This window comes from Hyalella azteca, unplaced genomic scaffold (assembly GCF_000764305.2).
Source record: "Hyalella azteca isolate HAZT.00-mixed unplaced genomic scaffold, Hazt_2.0.2 contig5545, whole genome shotgun sequence".
NCBI classification, from domain to species: Eukaryota; Metazoa; Arthropoda; class Malacostraca; order Amphipoda; family Hyalellidae; genus Hyalella; species Hyalella azteca.
The window spans coordinates 347003-364679 of NW_025935731.1; the positions used below are offsets into that span (position 1 = coordinate 347003).

At 39.1% G+C, this 17677-nt stretch overlaps 1 protein-coding gene across 2 annotated transcripts in view; it reads right to left on the reverse strand.

Moving 5' to 3' along the window:
• Positions 1-17466, reverse strand: part of LOC108671430 — an 88622-nt gene extending 71156 nt beyond the window's left edge. Inside the window, exons 1-2 of one of the 2 annotated variants that reach the window (XM_047880545.1) lie at positions 17174-17466; positions 16472-17128 (exon numbers count right to left, since the gene is read on the reverse strand). In XM_047880545.1, coding sequence (XP_047736501.1) covers positions 16472-17128; positions 17174-17292 — 776 coding nt within the window. In that variant the 5' untranslated portion in view covers positions 17293-17466. Of the gene's footprint in view, positions 1-16471 lie in introns of both variants that reach the window. The other variant, XM_018158978.2, reaches the window with a different exon arrangement.
• Positions 17467-17677: the final 211 nt, after the last annotated feature.

The following is a 17677-nucleotide window of genomic DNA, read 5'->3' on the forward strand; positions in this document are numbered from 1 at the left end:
AATTTATATTTATGGTGACAAGATTTGTGCAGAGAAAACATGCCTGTTGAGACATGTTTTAGTTGGACAACATAACATGCAGCGCCATTTCATCTCAATTCATCATTTGCCAAATACTGCCGTGATTTGCCTTGGACATGACCAGATATAATTATGACCAAATTTAGCAATAACCAGATCTTGCCATGACCAGATCTTGGTGTGAACTGATCTTGCTATAACCAGAGTTTGTCTTGTGCAGATCTTGTTCTTATCCAATCTTGCTAGGACCAGATATAACCGTGACCAGATATAATCAAGACCAAATCTAGCCCTGATTAGATATCGCCCTGACCAGATCTTGCCATGACCAGACCTAACCGTGATCAGATCTCGCCATGACCAAATCCTGCCATGATCAGATCTTGTTATGACCAGATCTTGCCATGACCAGTTCTCGTCATGACAAGATCTTACCTTGACCAGATCTTGCCACGACCAGATCATGCCACGACCAGATCTTGCCATGACCAGATCTTGCCATGACCAGATCTTGCCATGACCAGATCTTGCCATGACCAGATCTCGCCATGACCAGATTTACCTTTACTCACGATGCAGGATCCACCCCCGGCGGCTGGCTGTAAATCCATCATAATTTTGATGAGGCTCACAGCTGCACATGGCGTGGCATTTAATGCATGGAAATATCGAGCCTGCAATAAGTTCTTATGCATGCGAGTGAAGCTGATGGTCGAATAACTGCCATAACGGACTTAAGCTCGCAGAAAACTGAGTGGGTCTATGTGTCCAAATAGTGACACACATACATTCCTGCCTACAGCCGGAGCAGAAAGCAGGCGTAGCACTGATACGCCCTTTTGCTGGGCCAAACTGGGTCAGACTGAGGGCAAAAAATGTCAAATTTAAATCAAATCTCACATATTTCTTTGAGTGTGCATTTGCCCAACTGTTTACCACCTTGTAAGCAAGAGTGTCGCTAATTAAACAATAGGAGTCACTTATTGTTCTGAGTGCAAGCCCTATATGGTGCACAGTTTGTATAATTGTAGAACAGAGGTAGAAGCAGGAAGAATATACAAGAGTGATAAGCCATCTATCGACCTCCAATTTTGGTATTTTTCACTTTATAAAGTTCTTCTTGAACCGTAAGCAGTTTTTAGTCTTCATAGTCAACCACTAGACGTTGAATTAAACGTTCTTTGATTTAACAAAAGTCAATTAAACGTTTCAACGTCATTAGCCTGGTAGGGATTATGATGATTATGTTTAAGACATCTTGCACCCATGCACCTAACCACAAAGTCCTTAGAGTTGGCCGTTTTATGGACGGCCATCAAATGGCCGAGCGTTGGCCACCATTACCCTGGTATATTTGATGGCATTTGATGGCTCGGCTGCTAGTTTTGATGTCTGCCAAGGCTGAGCCCAAAACAAAGGCTTTAATTAGGGAGCGGCGTCGGTGAGGAGAATAATTAACATGGCATGGAACGGCTGGAGATGAAACATGTTGTGATGAGATAACATGACATGGAACGGCTGGAGAAGAAACATGTTGTGATGAGATAACATGACATGGAACGGCTGGAGAAGAAACATGTTGTGATGAGATAACATGCAACAATACAAAGAAGCTTTCGAGCTGATGGGAGTTTTCTAGTCACTCAGACAAATAAATGAGACTTTGTCCAAATAGCGATACAGTTTTTGCGTCATCCTGACTCAGTTTTGCCCGACAACAAGCAAATATACAAAGAAGCCTTCGAGCTGATGGGACTTTTCTAGTCACTCAGACAAATAACTGAGACTTTGTCCAAATAGCGATACAGTTTTTGCGTCATCATGACTCAGTTTAGCCCGACTAAGGCGTATCAGTGCTACGTCAGTTCTCTCCTCGTGCTGCAGGCAAAAAAGTGTGTCACCGTTCTGGCAAGATGACCTGATATTTCTGTGAGTGCGAACCAACGAAGTTATGAAGAGTAAGAAGAGAATGTTTTGGATTCTCGTTATCAAAAACGGCCAGTGATGCAAGTCCGAATAATGAATACCAGGAGAATGTTGCATGTAGGATCAATATTTGCTAATTTTGACAGTAAAATAACATCATTAATCCGTAATTTAAAAGAATTTACTCTGACCAGAATGAAACTTTTCATACAGCATCTGGATATCAACCATGTTAGACTGCTCCTATGTACGAGAAAATTTAACGTAGAATTTCAATGTATTTTGAATAATAATTCTTTTCCCACCGGTAGCATCAGACTAAACTTCTAATTTTCCAGCGAACCATTGGCCCCGATGCAAGCTAACCTTTACACAAAATCATACATTTTCATCAGTGAATCATGATTATAACATTAAAAATATAAAAGTAATAGTTAAATATTATTAGCTAATTGATAAGTGGCTTTATTGTCGGCTTAACGTGCAAAACTGCTCAAACGAACATCGCCCATAGCATCTAAAATGCATGACGATCCTTGCGAGAGACGACGATCATATATGGCGGGCGATCGTTACGGTCGATGATCGTTATGGGGATCGTTACGATCTATGATCGTTGTAGGGATCGTTACGATCTATGATCGTTATGGGAATAGTTATAATCTATGATCGTTATGGGGATCGTTACGATCGATGATCGTTGTAGGGATCGTTACGACCGATGATCGTTATGGGAATAGTTATAATCTATGATCGTTATGGGAATCGTTACGATCGATGATCGTTATGGGGATCGTTACGATCGATGATCGTTATGGGGATCGTTACGATCGCTGATCGTTACGAGGATCGTTACAACCGACGATCGTTATGGGATCGTTAACGATCTATTGAGCATTTCTAAGCGTCAACAAAGACGTTGTAAAAAACGCCAGGAAGCGTTGAACTGCCGATCGGCGTTCACAATTAGGAGCGTTCGCCTTCCGGTCGACAGAGGAGACGTTTATAGTAAAAACATACGTGGTGATGTGAATAACGTTGTGGGTGATGTAAATAACGTTTCGGGTGATGTAAATAACGCTGCGGGTGATGTAAATAACGTTGCGGGTGATGTAAATAACGTTGCGGGTGATGTAAATGACGTTGCGGGTGATGTAAATGACGTTACGGGTGATGTAAATAACGTTGCGGGTGATGTAAATAACGTTGCGAGTGATGTAATTAAACAGGGTGACGGGTGATGTAAATAACTTGACGGGTGATGTAAACAGGGTGACGAGTGATGTAAATACCGCGGCAAATGATGCAATGCAAAAATCGTGGCGGTAAAACAACGGCTAAACGACAGTGGCAAGAAGTCTCAGTGTCTCGGTAATTGAACAGGATGCAGGAAATTATATATAGCGACATCACATGTAACGCAAATTATAAGTATTAAAACTAAAAAAAATACATCAGAAGAAGTTTAAAGGTGATGAACGCAAGTAATTTCTATTATCGTTTATACATAATAAGTAATTAATAAAAGGATAAGCACTAGATAATAAATATTGTATATTATTTGTGTTATAAAACCAAACCAAAATATTGTGCTTTATAAAAGACGATCTCAACACCTGCTTCAAAAATTATAACCAAAACTTATTTTAATAAAATGAGATTACAGAAGCTGGTGCAATGAAGGTACGGAACTAAACGGTCTCTGAAATAGCCACAAAATACGGTGCAAGAATGCGGCACTAAACGGTCTCTGAAATAGCCACAAAATACGGTGCAAGAATGCGGCACTAAACGGTCTCTGAAATAGCCACAAAATACGGTGCAAGAATACGGCACTAAACGGTCTCTGAAATAGCCACAAAATACGGTGCAAGAATGCGGCACTAAACGGTCTCTGAAATAGCCACAAAATACGGTGCAAGAATGCGGCACTAAACGGTCTCTGAAATAGCCACAAAATACGGTGCAAGAATACGGCACTAAACGGTCTCTAAACCTGCCGCAATATAAAGCAAGAATACGGCACTAAATGGTCCATAAACCTGCCGTAATATAAAGCAAGAATACGGCACTAAACGGTCCCTATATCTGCAGCAGTATAGAGCAAGAATACGGCACTAAACGACCCTAAACCTGCCGCAATATAAGCAAGAATACGGCACTAAATGACCCTAAACCTGCCGTAATATAGAGCAAGAATACGGCACTAAACGGTCTCTAAACCTGCCGTAATATAGAGCAAGAATACGGCACTAAACGGACCCTAAACCTGACGCAAAATTGAGCAAGAATACGGCACTAAACGGTCCCTAAACCTGCCGCAAAATAGAGCAAGAATACGGCACTAAACGGTCCCTAAACCTGCCGCAAAATAGAGCAAGAATACGGCACTAAACGGTCCCTAAACCTGCCGTAATATGGAGCAATAATACGGCACTAAACGGTCCCGAAACCTGCCGTAATACAGTGCAAGATGCGAGCGAGGCTGTACCACATTGTACCCTTATAAAAAATGGATATATATGATCAGCCATACTGCTGATAACAACACATATTGCTGATAACCACGTCAATACTGCTGATAACAACACATATTGCTGATAACCACGTCAATACTGCTGATAACAACACATATTGCTGATAACCACGTCAATGCTGCTGATAACAACACATATATTGCTGATAACCACGTCAATACTGCTGATAACAACACATATATTGTTGTTAACCACGCCAATACTGATGATAACAATTTATATACTGCTGATAACCCAACCAATACTGCTGATAACAACACATATATTGCTGATAACAACAATGACTGCACTGATGATCCTTTTTCGCACGGAAGTACGTTAAAAAATTATTCTAAGAACAAAGGCAAAGCTCGTGCAAGATTGTGACCGCTCCATAACAAAGAGGATGGATAACAAAAACTAGGACGAGCTCCATGTAGAACATCCATTAGCCAGGGAATGGGCATGACTCCATTAGCCAGGGAATGGGCATGACTAATGCATTTATGGAGGGGCATGGAGCATGACTCAGCATTTCTGACCAGCGCCCGGGAGCAGCTTCCGCCATATTCATTCGAATTAAACTTTATTTAAATTAATCTCAGTGAAAAACTAATTTGCATTTCTGTAAAATTATAGGATTAATTACCTTAAACGCTCTTGGAAGACGATATAATAGTAATAGCAATTATTTTAGAAGCTTGCATGGCAGAAGTGCTATAAAAGTTAACCTAATAAACGGGAAGAAATGCTTTTGGGAGATAACAATTCCTAAAAAATAAAGCAAAAAACATAAATGTTGATCGTAAATTGTGACGTGTAGCAGTAACATTGCATGGCTGTACCAGCCATGCAATGGCTGGCACACGATGGAGAAGCATTTAAGCTAAAATTATCGATTTTAAAACAATCATTTCCTAAAGCACTAAAATCATAGAAAATAATTCGACGTCTCGAACGCTTTCCTCACGGAGTTCAGAAAGTTACTAAGAAAGAAAGGCGATCACTTCGTTTTATTTAGCTCGATAAAACTTCAGTTTCCCATACATAATAATGAATTTCGAAGGAATAAGCAATTTTCAAAACATCGCTACGCCTTCCTACGAGAAAAGGGTTATTGAACTTAATTTGTCACTTCCATTTTAACAAATAAGTTGTTAGAAGTCGACTAAACGAAAGGGAAGTGCCACAAGAATTTCATCATTGCACGGAAAAGTAGAAAAACAATATTAGTTGTGAATAATTTAACAATATTACAAGACAACAGTGTAATACAGAGTACGGCTGGCAATACGCGCAATAACGATGTTACTAGGAACAGTTACATAATTATTACCGCAGTTGACAAGCGATAAAAAAATTTTATAAGAGAAAATAATATAAATATAACTGTGGTATCACAAGCGAGCTTCTCATTGGTCAGCAATAACACGACCGTACATTTAATCACATTTACCGCATGCGTTTACAGCCGTTTTATCGCCGGCCAACTTTCAGTCGGCTCTAATTAAACAACCAAGTTGCAAGGTAAGACATCGTCTCATTAAATAGCAAGTTAATGAGCTCGTCAACTACGCAAGAAAAACGTGAACTTAACAAGTAAATTAAGTAGCTAGATGTCACCATCTTTAAAAGCGACAATGAGACCGCAAAGGCAGAAATGACCGCAGCAGTAACATCAAGTTCAGTAAATAAACACAATTTCTAAGCGAGGCACAATATTTTCTTTTATTATAAGCACAGAACAAAACTCAACTGCTAGAAACAGGGCTACATTTCTTCACAACATCAGCCTGACATGAAGCATTTTTAGCGCATTTTCTCATTTATGAAAAAAAGAGCTATTGTTTATATATTATACACATTGCTTACATACGTAGAGCTGCGGGGCTACCAAATACAGTACCAATAGACATTCTTTAATGTCAACGACGAAATTTGAGTTGAAGTATCAGGGATAAATTGAATGATGAACTTGAAGAATTTATAACAGTTGAGCCCAATTAGGTGGCCGAGTAGAATATTTTACGTCAATTAAAGAAATTATTTATTTAGCAGAATTTTCTCTCAATGCCTTGATGATAGTGAATTCCGGTTACACGTCAGCAATTAGCTGCTTGATGTGATGATTATATGATGCATTTAGATTATGATGATCAGATGGGTTAGGGTTATGATGACGTGCAGTCATCACCATGCAAGGCTCACCACAACAGCAGCAAATGCACCATCAGGAAGGATTTTCATCAGAGGATGGTTTGAATTAGGAAATGATTTTTATTGGAGAAAAATTTGAATCATGGAAGGATTTTTTATTAGAAACTGATTTATGATGGACAGGCATTTCAATTTGCGAAGAAACTATCATGTAATGACTTTCATCAGTAAATGAATTTTATCATTAAATGACTTTTATCAGTAAACGACTAATCAGTAAATGATTTTTATCAGTGAAAGACTAATCAGTAAATGACTCTTCTCAGTAAATGACTTTTATCAGTAAATGACATATCAGAAAATGAGTTTTTTCAGTAAATGACTCTTATCTTTATATGATTCTTATCAGTGAATGAGATTCATGAGCAAATCTTGAGAGCACAAAAGAGATCATTTGTGAACATCAGAGAAAATTGGACAACAGAAACTCGCGTTCGTAAAAGCCATGGAATTACCTGAAAAAAATTAGAACCCATATAGCGCCGACACACCACCGACCCATCGATGGCCGCCAATGAAACGCCGACGATTTAACACAGGGATTACCCTATTATAGCAAGCAGGTTTTAGCTGTCTGGCTGAACATCAAGAACAATAACAAAAAATAACAACACACAAAAATAACAAAAAATAAGAAGACATAAAAATAAAAAATAACAACGACACAAAGGATTTATCTCGCTCAAGATTCTCTCACACCACAAATGCAAAGCAGTAGGTTGCGCTTACAATAATTTATAACCGCAGGCCATTTATAGCCGGCGGATCACTGGCCGGAGATGTTCCGGTTCGAATCTTCAACCGGGAAGCAAAAAGGTAGAGCACTTCGGCTCAGTCACGGACTTCATTAATAAGATCACGTCCAGATCATAAGAGCGATCATTCCAGCTCATAATGATCCGCGATCATCGTTCATAATGATACCTACAACGACATGAGTTTAAAAATTTTTGGAAAAATGTACGCAAGTTTTAAAAGAAATTCTCCGAGTTGCTGCATACGTACGAGTAAAGCAATTTTGAAATTTTGCTAGCGAATTTTAAAACGCGTACGCCATGTAAAACCATGGGTATAAAAATATTGACGTTAAATATAGCGTTAATAATGAACTGAAAAAAATAACATCAACACATTTCATAAGTAACAAATAAGTTAGTTCAACTTGAACGTTTCAATCCCAAAAGCTGAAAAGAAAACATAAAAGATAAAAAGTGAAGCTTCCGTGTAGTGGCCCAGAGATACGGTGTAGACAAGCGCGAATAGTGCATGCCTAATAAATCTTACGTACATATATATTACAATGATATTACTTAAATATTACATGAATATTAAAAAATGATATTATTTAAATATTACATAAATATTACAAACAAATGTTACAATCTGTACAGTTTCACCGCAGCTTCCTAACAAGTGCGATACATATATAGAACTAGTGGCGAGAGATTCAAGGTCCGTGACGATATCAAATATAGAAGTGGAGTCCCGAACATTTTTACGTTGAACGTAAATGCAAAAGTTCAAAATGAGTTTAATTAAAAGTTTACAGTAGGTTAAAAGACCGGTTCTCTGATTAGTTGTTCCGCTTAACAAACTTTATAATAAGTTGGCGGTTACGACAGAGTTACAGACACCTAAATTTATTAACCATATTCTAGTTTCTAAGTTTAGATTTATCAAATTTGTTTGTTGTGATTGGCCGATTAGTTGATGACGTTAATATTTTTAACGCAATCTAAAATAAGCAAGGTTCTTACGGAATTTTTTCAGTGGAAGGATGTATAAACAACTATGATGTGGAATGACACTAACAGGGTGATATACATGTATGTATGCTGCAATAGTTCATGGAATCGGGAGGTTAGGAGAAGCTATATGTTCAGTATTCTATATTATCGAAATGGTGTGGTATAGTAGCTAAGAATTACACGACACGCACTTTAGTACTCATGCTCTATAAGTGTTTGTTAAATTTTATAAAAGCAGTTTTTCTCAAAATGACGTAGAGGTGCCGCTATAGTGTGGCACTAAAGTCTTTTATGTCGCATGCGGGCACGTAGGGCTATAAGTGATTTAGTTACTTATTTATATTACACAGAATTGTTCTCTGGGCGAACATAATATGTAAGTAAATTCAAACTGTAAAATATTCAAATAGCTAATTATTATCGCTTTAACGGAGTAAACATAAAATGATAATCCTTAATACAGGGTAATATTTAATACAAGGGGAACGGGATGGTACTTAACAACTGTATGGGACTTTTAAGTGGTCTTCGATCGCAAAAGTCTGTAAAAAATCTCTTTCGAAGACAGATCACACGAGAATAAATTCAGTGACGCAATACGAAGATTTCTATAAGTGAAAAATCTCAAAAAGAATCGCTAGGGGAAAGGAAAGTGCATTGCAGCTCCCGCCTGTAAAATCATTGACAATGTTTTTTTTTTATTAATAAACAAGGAGGTACATTTCCTCGATTACCACACCTCTGCGTCAACGGATACCTGAATTTAAATCCCCCCATTCCTACCTAATACCTGAATCTTATCTCATATTCCTCCTTATAATTGAACCAAAAACTTCCAGTCGTTTATTAGCTTCGCTCACTCACTAGTCGATCGAAAACAATATTTTCGCAAGGTATATAGACTATCTATAGTATCTATATCCGACTCTTAAGTCCCAACACGGTAGATTGTCTATATACTAGACTCACGATTTGATAGACTATCAATACTGTACTAACAACATGGTAGACTACCTACATTCTACTTCCGAGATAGACTATCGCGCGAGCGCAAGAGTAGACGCGACAAACCACCGCGGTCGGCAAAAGGCAGCTCGCGACTTCAACCCTGAAATTGAAGTGTGAAAAAAGTCGATCCATTTTGGCCCCAAACAAGAAACTCTTTGGAAACGATGAGTCTCAAATTACCGAACAATGACGAAGGTTGGCAGAAAAACTAACGATGTCGAGACAATGGCCGCGCGTTCTAGGAACCAATTCAATGGAGCTTAAAACTCGGTCACGGGAGTCGTCTTCGGGCGCCAAGGCTGCGAATTTCACTTCGGGGGCGCTGGTGGAGATACGGGGGCGCTGGTGGAGATACGGGGGCGCCGGTGGAGATACGGGGGCGCTGGTGGAGATACGGGGGCGCCGGTGGAGATACGGGGGCGCTGGTGGAAATACGGGGGCGCTGGTGGAGATACGGGAGCGCTGGTGGAGATACGGGGACGCTGGTGGAGATGCCACCAGCGCCCACCAGAGTTGGAGAAACAGGAAAAATCTCGAATCAAAAAACTCGGTTAAATATTAACTTCAAAATTAACCCAATTAGACTTTGGAGGTCGGGTAGCAATGAGTGATGGCGGATGATAGTGGTGGTGGTGATGGTAGTGAAGGTGGTGGTAGTGATGGAGGTGATTGTGATGGTGGAGAGATAAGTGATGTATGTATATAGTGATGATGGTGGTAGTGATGGCGGATGATAGTGGTGGTGGTGGTAGTAATGATGGTAGTGATGATGGTAGTGATGATGGTGGTGGTGATGGTAGTGATAATGGTGGTAGTGGTGGTGGTGGTCACAGGAATGCAGGTGATGTAACACTAGTCACCCCCCGCATGCAGGCGAGTTCAATCCTTTGTCTTATTGTCCTTGCTGAACGACTAAATTAATAAAGGCATTGCAGGCTTAAAAGAATATGATGCAGAGCTTATTATTTTGTTTTATAAGAAGATTTAAGTGTGATGCGACATGCAATCTTGCGGTTACTTAATATCTTGCGGGACCTAATTGTGCACTCCGAAAAATACATAGGCTACATTGTGCAAATATCGACATATTTTTTATCTACAGCTCGATCAGATAGAGGACGTAGCACTGATACGCTCTTTTGCCGGGCCAAACTGAGTCAGGATGACCCGAGTTTTGGGAAAATAGTGCATAATATTTTTTGGACTAGTCTCATTTCTCTGAGTGCATCCTGATTCAATGACGATGAACCATTTTCGTTTTGACCCGAAACCCAAACCGTTAGACCGTCGATATTAAGTTAAGAAATTAGAGAGTATCATTGCTGTGAACGGCCGTGTTCCGGCGAAGACGCGACCTTGTGCCGGCGAAGACGCGGCCGTGTGCCAGCGAAGATGCGGCCGTGTGCCGGCGAAGATGCGGCCGTGTGCCGGCGAAAACGCGTCCGTGTGCCAGCGAAAACGCGGCCGTGTGCCGGCGTTAATGACACTATAATTCTCAATTGTTTTTCTCAGAAACCATGAAAATAGCACAACAGCGATCATCTGATGCGACCGAACACTGAAAATTGAAGGGTTTTACACGAAAAAAGTTCATCTCGGAATTCGATCTTCGCACACGAAACGTTGAACCCAGAGTAATTTGGCCAGGGACTCTAATTTGCTTTGCTCACCTTACTGAAAAAATTTCCTTGGTTATAGCAGGCCATTCACAAGCTGCCTATAAAACGAACATAATTTTTTTTATAACATTATACACGCAACATCGGATCGGTATGCAGCGGAATATAATACATGGGGACGCGGATCTTCCGAGTAGGGGATGAATTCTGATTGATACTTGTTTCCAAGATGATAATAATTCTGTTCAATACGAAACATTATTGGCTGCAAATTACTACTCCGTAAGAACGAAAGATTGGAAGAACAGGGTTAGCAACACGATTATAAAAAATCCTATCGGATGTTAGATGAAATCAGGAGACAAAACACGGGTTTTAAAATTACCGAACTTGAAATGAAGATTCAATATATCTCTGTAGGGCTGAGTTCAATAAAATCAAATTTATTTAAAGATAAAATATTTTTTTAAAAGCATCGTAATACGATGATCATAACTTCGTAATTGATCAGTCAAAATATGCCTCTCACATGGCCCCTATTAAGAAATATCAACGGCCAGTTACTCAACGACGGCCTNAGCTGTCTCTTATACACATCTAGATGTGTATAAGAGACAGGTATAGACATGCACGGTATTAACATGCACGGCATAGACATGCCACGGCATATAGACTAGACAAGCCACGGCATAGACATAACACTGTATAGACATGCACGGCATAGACATACCACGACATGGTCATGATAAGGCATGGACATGACACCAAGACATAGCACGAACACATCGCAAAAACATGGGCGAAAACTATGCGCATAAACTTTGACCTTTGATTGTCGCTCACATTAATTTTTTGTTATTAAAATATTTTTCTTAATATTTCACATCTTGTTCCATATCATCCGCAGCTACAGCTTCCCCTTCCAACACTTGCTGTATCACACAAATAAATCGAGAAATAAACAGAAATAAATTTTAATTTCAAATGCCCATCGGAATGAACGCAAAAAGCCACGGCAATATAAATACAATCATTACAATAACCTTCAAAACAAATAAAAACTGGGGTACGCAGAAAGTTACAGAAATAAAAAATAAACTTATATATTTTCTTGGGTGATAACAATAACAAAGAAGTGAGGTAAGTACAGAGTTGATAAAAATGATTACCAAAATAACAATCTGAGACATTTTTCCAACCTGGTTTGATTGATTGCAAGGTCCTCGAATTTAGTCTGATTTATTATTCGTTTGAAATTAAATTTCAGGGCGAGAACTTTACCTCCTATGGTACCTTTCAAAATAATTCGCTAATCTTATATTTTATCAATTTTTGAACGAAATGCAAAGACAAGAACTCTAACTTATTGGCCAGCTCTCAAAGTAAGATATCAGTTCCATTTTCTGCTCATTTTGCAAAATAATTTAAGAGCAAAACCGTGAAGTCATAGACATGCCACGGCATAAACATGCCACGGCATAGACATGCCACGGCATTGACAAGCCACGGCATAGCCATGATATAAGACATGGACATGACACCAAGACATAGCACGAACACATCGCAAAAACATGGGCGAAAACTATGCGCATAAACGTTGACCTTTGATTGTCGCTCACATTCATTTTTTTAATTATTTTAATAATGTTTAATTTCTTGTCCCATATCTTCCCTGCTACAGCTTTCCCCTTCCAACACTTGCTGTAACACAAAAAATTAAGAAATAAACATAAATACATTTTAATTTCGAATTCTCATTGGAATAAACGCAATAAGCCGAGGCAATATAAAATAATAACATTCAAAACAAATAAAAACTGAGGTTAGCAGATAGTTACAGAAATTTGTACAATAAAATCTTATACATTTTCCTTGGGCAAAAACAGTAATACTTAAATAAGAGTACCTAATACTGATAATAAGCGAGGTAAGTACCGAGTTGATAAAAATGATTACTAAAATAACAATCTTGGACATTTTTCCCACCTGGATTGATTGATTGCAAGCTCCTCGAATTTAGTCAGATTTATTATTCTGATTGCATGGAGTTAAATTTAAGGGTGAGAACTTTAACTCTTATGGTAGCTTTCACAATAATTCGCGAATCTTATATTTTCTCCATTTTTGAACGAAATTCAAGGACCAAAACTCTGAAATATTGGGCAGCTTTTAAAATAAGATAACAGTTCAATTTATTGTTAATTTTGATAGATAATTTAAGAGCAAAACCGTGAAGAACTCCTGGTTTTACTGTATAAATTATTGAACATTTTTATTATAAAATTATACACGATTGCCGCGATGTCAAAACAGCGCTGCTGTATAACTGACATTCTTGGAGCGCTAATACACACTCAAATGTATGACTTTATACAAATAACAATGCACTTTCTGCTGTTGTGTGGGTCATTCTGACCCATTTAGGCCTGGTATTAAAAACAGGCGTATCAGAGCTACGCGTCCCCTTACTGCACGGGTTGTGGGTAAAGAAAGCGTGTCAATATTCGGACAAAATGATCTATTTATTTTCCTGAGCATAGGTTGTGAATCATTATCGGGGGAGTACTGGGCTCGTAAAATACATAATAATGGCCACTTTAATGGACCTTCAATATAATGGAATACATTTCCCTTGATTAGCACACCATGTATGGCGAGACGTTCATTGCTTTACGCTTACTATTATGCGTACTACTACCGCCTAGTAATTTACTGCCGGGTAATGGTTGGCCGGCATTAAAACGACCATAAATATTTGGCCGGCGCTAAGACGACCGTAAATATTAATCTCACCGTTACAAATCGCATCGGGTCACAGATGCTTGATAAACAACTGGCAGCTGACCTGCGCTGAACAGGCTTCAATTTCCGACTGAGGTGAACCTTCGACTGCATTACGCGGTTCCATTATAAACATTGCAACCTAGTTGAACGATTTAATAACGAATTAATTAACTAATACTAAAAAATTATTTCTCCTCTCACGGTAATGAAGAATTGATAATAATTTAATTTCAGACTGAGGCGAACCAGCGACTGCATTACGCGGTTTTATTCTTAACATCGCAACCTCGTTAAACGATTTAATAACTAATTAATTAACTAATACTTAAATTGATCATTTCTCCTTTCACGGTAATGAAGAATTGATAATTAAATTCCTGACTAAAGCGAACACCATCGACTGCATTACGTGGTTCCATTATAAACATGGCAACCTCGTTAAACGATTTAATAACTAATATAATATCTAATACTTAAAATAATCATTTCTCCTTTCACGGTAATGAAAAATTGATAATAATTAAATGCCCGACTGATGCGGGCCATCGACTGCATTAAGCGGTTCCATTCTAAACATTGCAACCTCATTAAACGAGTTAATAACTAATTACATAATTAATACTTATATTAATCATTTCTCTTTTCACGGTAATGAAGAATTGATAATTCAAATTGAAACAAAAGACAACACAAGTCAACATAGTGGTTTTTTAAATATTTTTTTTTTATAAATCAAGTTTCTTAACAATAATTTAAACAATGTAGAAGCGATTTAAAAATTAGCATTATACGTCAATTAAGCTAAATTTACAGAATTTATATATTTGCTGACTTTTTTACATGCGTTGTGCAGTGTGAATAATTCGTGCTTAGCTGATCCAGCTATAAAAAGCGAGATTTTTAATAAGCTTTCTAAATGCATGCAAGTGCTATAAATTTATATTGATCTTATAAATGTAAATCCATGTTCTGAATGTAAATTAGCGTTATAAAATTAGGCATGACTGCGTCTAATACATGATATTCAACTACACAGCTTGGGTGGAAACTCGTGTGTGAGATAAAAACGTGCGATAATATGTAAAACATATAATATACATAATTTAATATACAATATAAAATATTTAATGTAAAAAAAACTATAGAGAAATTAGCTAACTGAAAACCTGGAGAATTTCAAGTGGAATAGACAGTATGGAGGAAATAGATCAGAAGATGAATACATTAGGCTGGCATCTGCGTAAAAAGCCACTAAGCATATGCATGCCACAACGTCGCCTGTGGCATGCCGTCGATCATTCTTAGGCTGTCAGTAAACCACATGCGAGTGGCAAAAAAACGGTTGTGCAGCACATGCCACATCTGTGCAGCGCATGCCACTAAGCATATGCATGCCACATCTGTGCAGCGCATGCCACTAAGCATATGCATGGCACATCTGTGCAGCGCATGCCAGTAAGCATATGCATGCCACATCTGTGCAGCGCATGCCAGTAAGCATATGCATGCCACATCTGTGCAGCGCATGCCACTAAGCATATGCATGTCACATCTGTGCAGCGCATGCCACTAAGCATATGCATGCCACATCTGTACAGCGCATGCCACTAAGCATATTCATGCCACATCTGTGCAGCGCATGCCACTAAACATATGCATGCCACATCTGTGCAGCGCATGCCACTAAGCATATGCATGCCACATCTGTGCAGCACATGCCACATCAGTGCAGCGCATGCCACTAAGCATATGCATGGCACTAAACACATGCATGCCACAGTGGCAGTAGCAAGCCAATAATGTCGTCAGGTGCCACCGGCCGTCGAGATAAGGCTGGTCAAGATAAGAGATAAGGCCGGCAATGGCGCTGTGAACAACACGCTCGACCATCAACAGGAATACCTGTACAATTTATGGTGTGGTCGTGATGTTGCCATGGGGCGGTCTGACACCACACGCTCACAGAAATGAGTGTGTCTTTGTCCGAATAGTGACAAGCTTTTGTCCTTGTGTGTGTCATCCTGACACAGTTTAGTTCGGCATAAGTTAGCATTAACGATAAGGTATAAAGTGTTACGCGCAATAAGGAAAATGACCCATTCATTATTTTGAGTGCAATTAATGGGATATTTGTGACAGGTTATAGAGGTTCAGTTGTGAAAAGTTTACGATTTTATGAACAAGAATTATATCAAACAATAAGATGTATCGTATAATAATATGACTCATTCGGGGTATAACAGATATGTCTTACCCTGAAAAAAACTTGCAAAAAATTTCGTATTTGCAAGGAAAGATGCTAAAGATTTCCATGTGATGGAAAAAAAATTGCAATGTACGTCTAGAGAAGCGCTGACAGATCAATTTATGACATAAAAATAATGAGTAATCTGCACATCAAGAAGAATCTCTTGCACATTTTAAAGCAAACATAATCTAATAAAAATTTCCAATGCAACACAAGTATGTAATCTGTGCAAGTAAGTAAACGGTGACCCCGAAAAGGTCCACCAGTTAATAACACAGTCAAGTCACACGATATTTGCAGTCAAGTTACACGGTAGTAATCATGCAGTCAACTCACACGGTAATCATGCAAAAAGTGTTTGTTCTCACAGAATATTTTACTCACCCTGTACATGGTCGACGAACGACTCGTGGATGCCTCAAGAGATCAGGTTTACTGGATGGAAAATTAGCCGAGATTTTCTGCTGCTGAAGACGTTCGTTCCTCCGTCCGAAATTTCCAGCAGGCCTAGACCTGGCTTTATCATGACTATGTGAAGGTAGGCCTAAGGACTCATAATTCAAGGGAGTCCTTGTATCGGTGAGTGATTGGTCCAAAGGTCCTTTGTTGCCAAGGAGTCTATTGTGCCGGACTGACGGTTCAGTGGCTGGGTAACTCACAGGTATGGTATTAGCCAATACCATGGGCAGTTGGATAATGCATTCCTCTTCAGTATCGTCATTGTCATCATTACCTTCACTATTCTTGCAGTTCCCATTAGTATTGTTGTCAGCTATAGAACTGTTTGTTTTCTTCTCCTTGGAGAGAAGAGTCGTTAGCTTCGTAGTCTTGGAGTAAAGCTGTTTGTACTTCTTATATTGGTCTCCTTGCACCAAGCAGTTCTTCCACCAGCTCTGGCACACCAAGAGGTTGGGGGGCTCTTTCCTCTCACTCAAGGGGGGCGCCGACCCCTGCTTCTGTAAGCCATTTAAAGGGGGCACAGACCCCTGTTTCTGGGACGCAGACCCCTGTTTCTGTAAGCCATTTAAAGGGGGCACAGACCATTGTTTCTGTAAGCCACTCAAGGGGGGCACAGGGGGCACAGACCCCTGTTTCTGGGACGCAGACCCCTGTTTCTGTAAGCCACTCAAAGGGGGCACAGACCCCTGCCTCTCCAAGCCCCTCGGAGGGAGAGAGCTAACACTCGCGGCCACTCTAGCAGACATGAGTAAATGTTAACGCACACTCACTTGACGCTACTCACCGCACTCAAGATCTCACAAGTACAAGACTTGAATTCTCATGGAATTGCACACGGACATCGCGGAAACTTAAATCTGAAGCAGTTAATGCCCACAAGCTCTTAACAAAAGTCAATTCTTTGGTCTTATACTTGAACGCTGAAATTGAGAAATTAGAACGATTCGTTTGAACTAGAAATATTTAATTAAATAATATGAGTATTGGAATTACTTCAATCGAACTAGAACTACAACATTCTATTACATTAAATGAGAAATAAAACTACATGAATGTACAGGAATAAAAGCTCCATTCTAATATAGATATTAGATATCCATATTGATTATATATATTTATCACTGTGATATA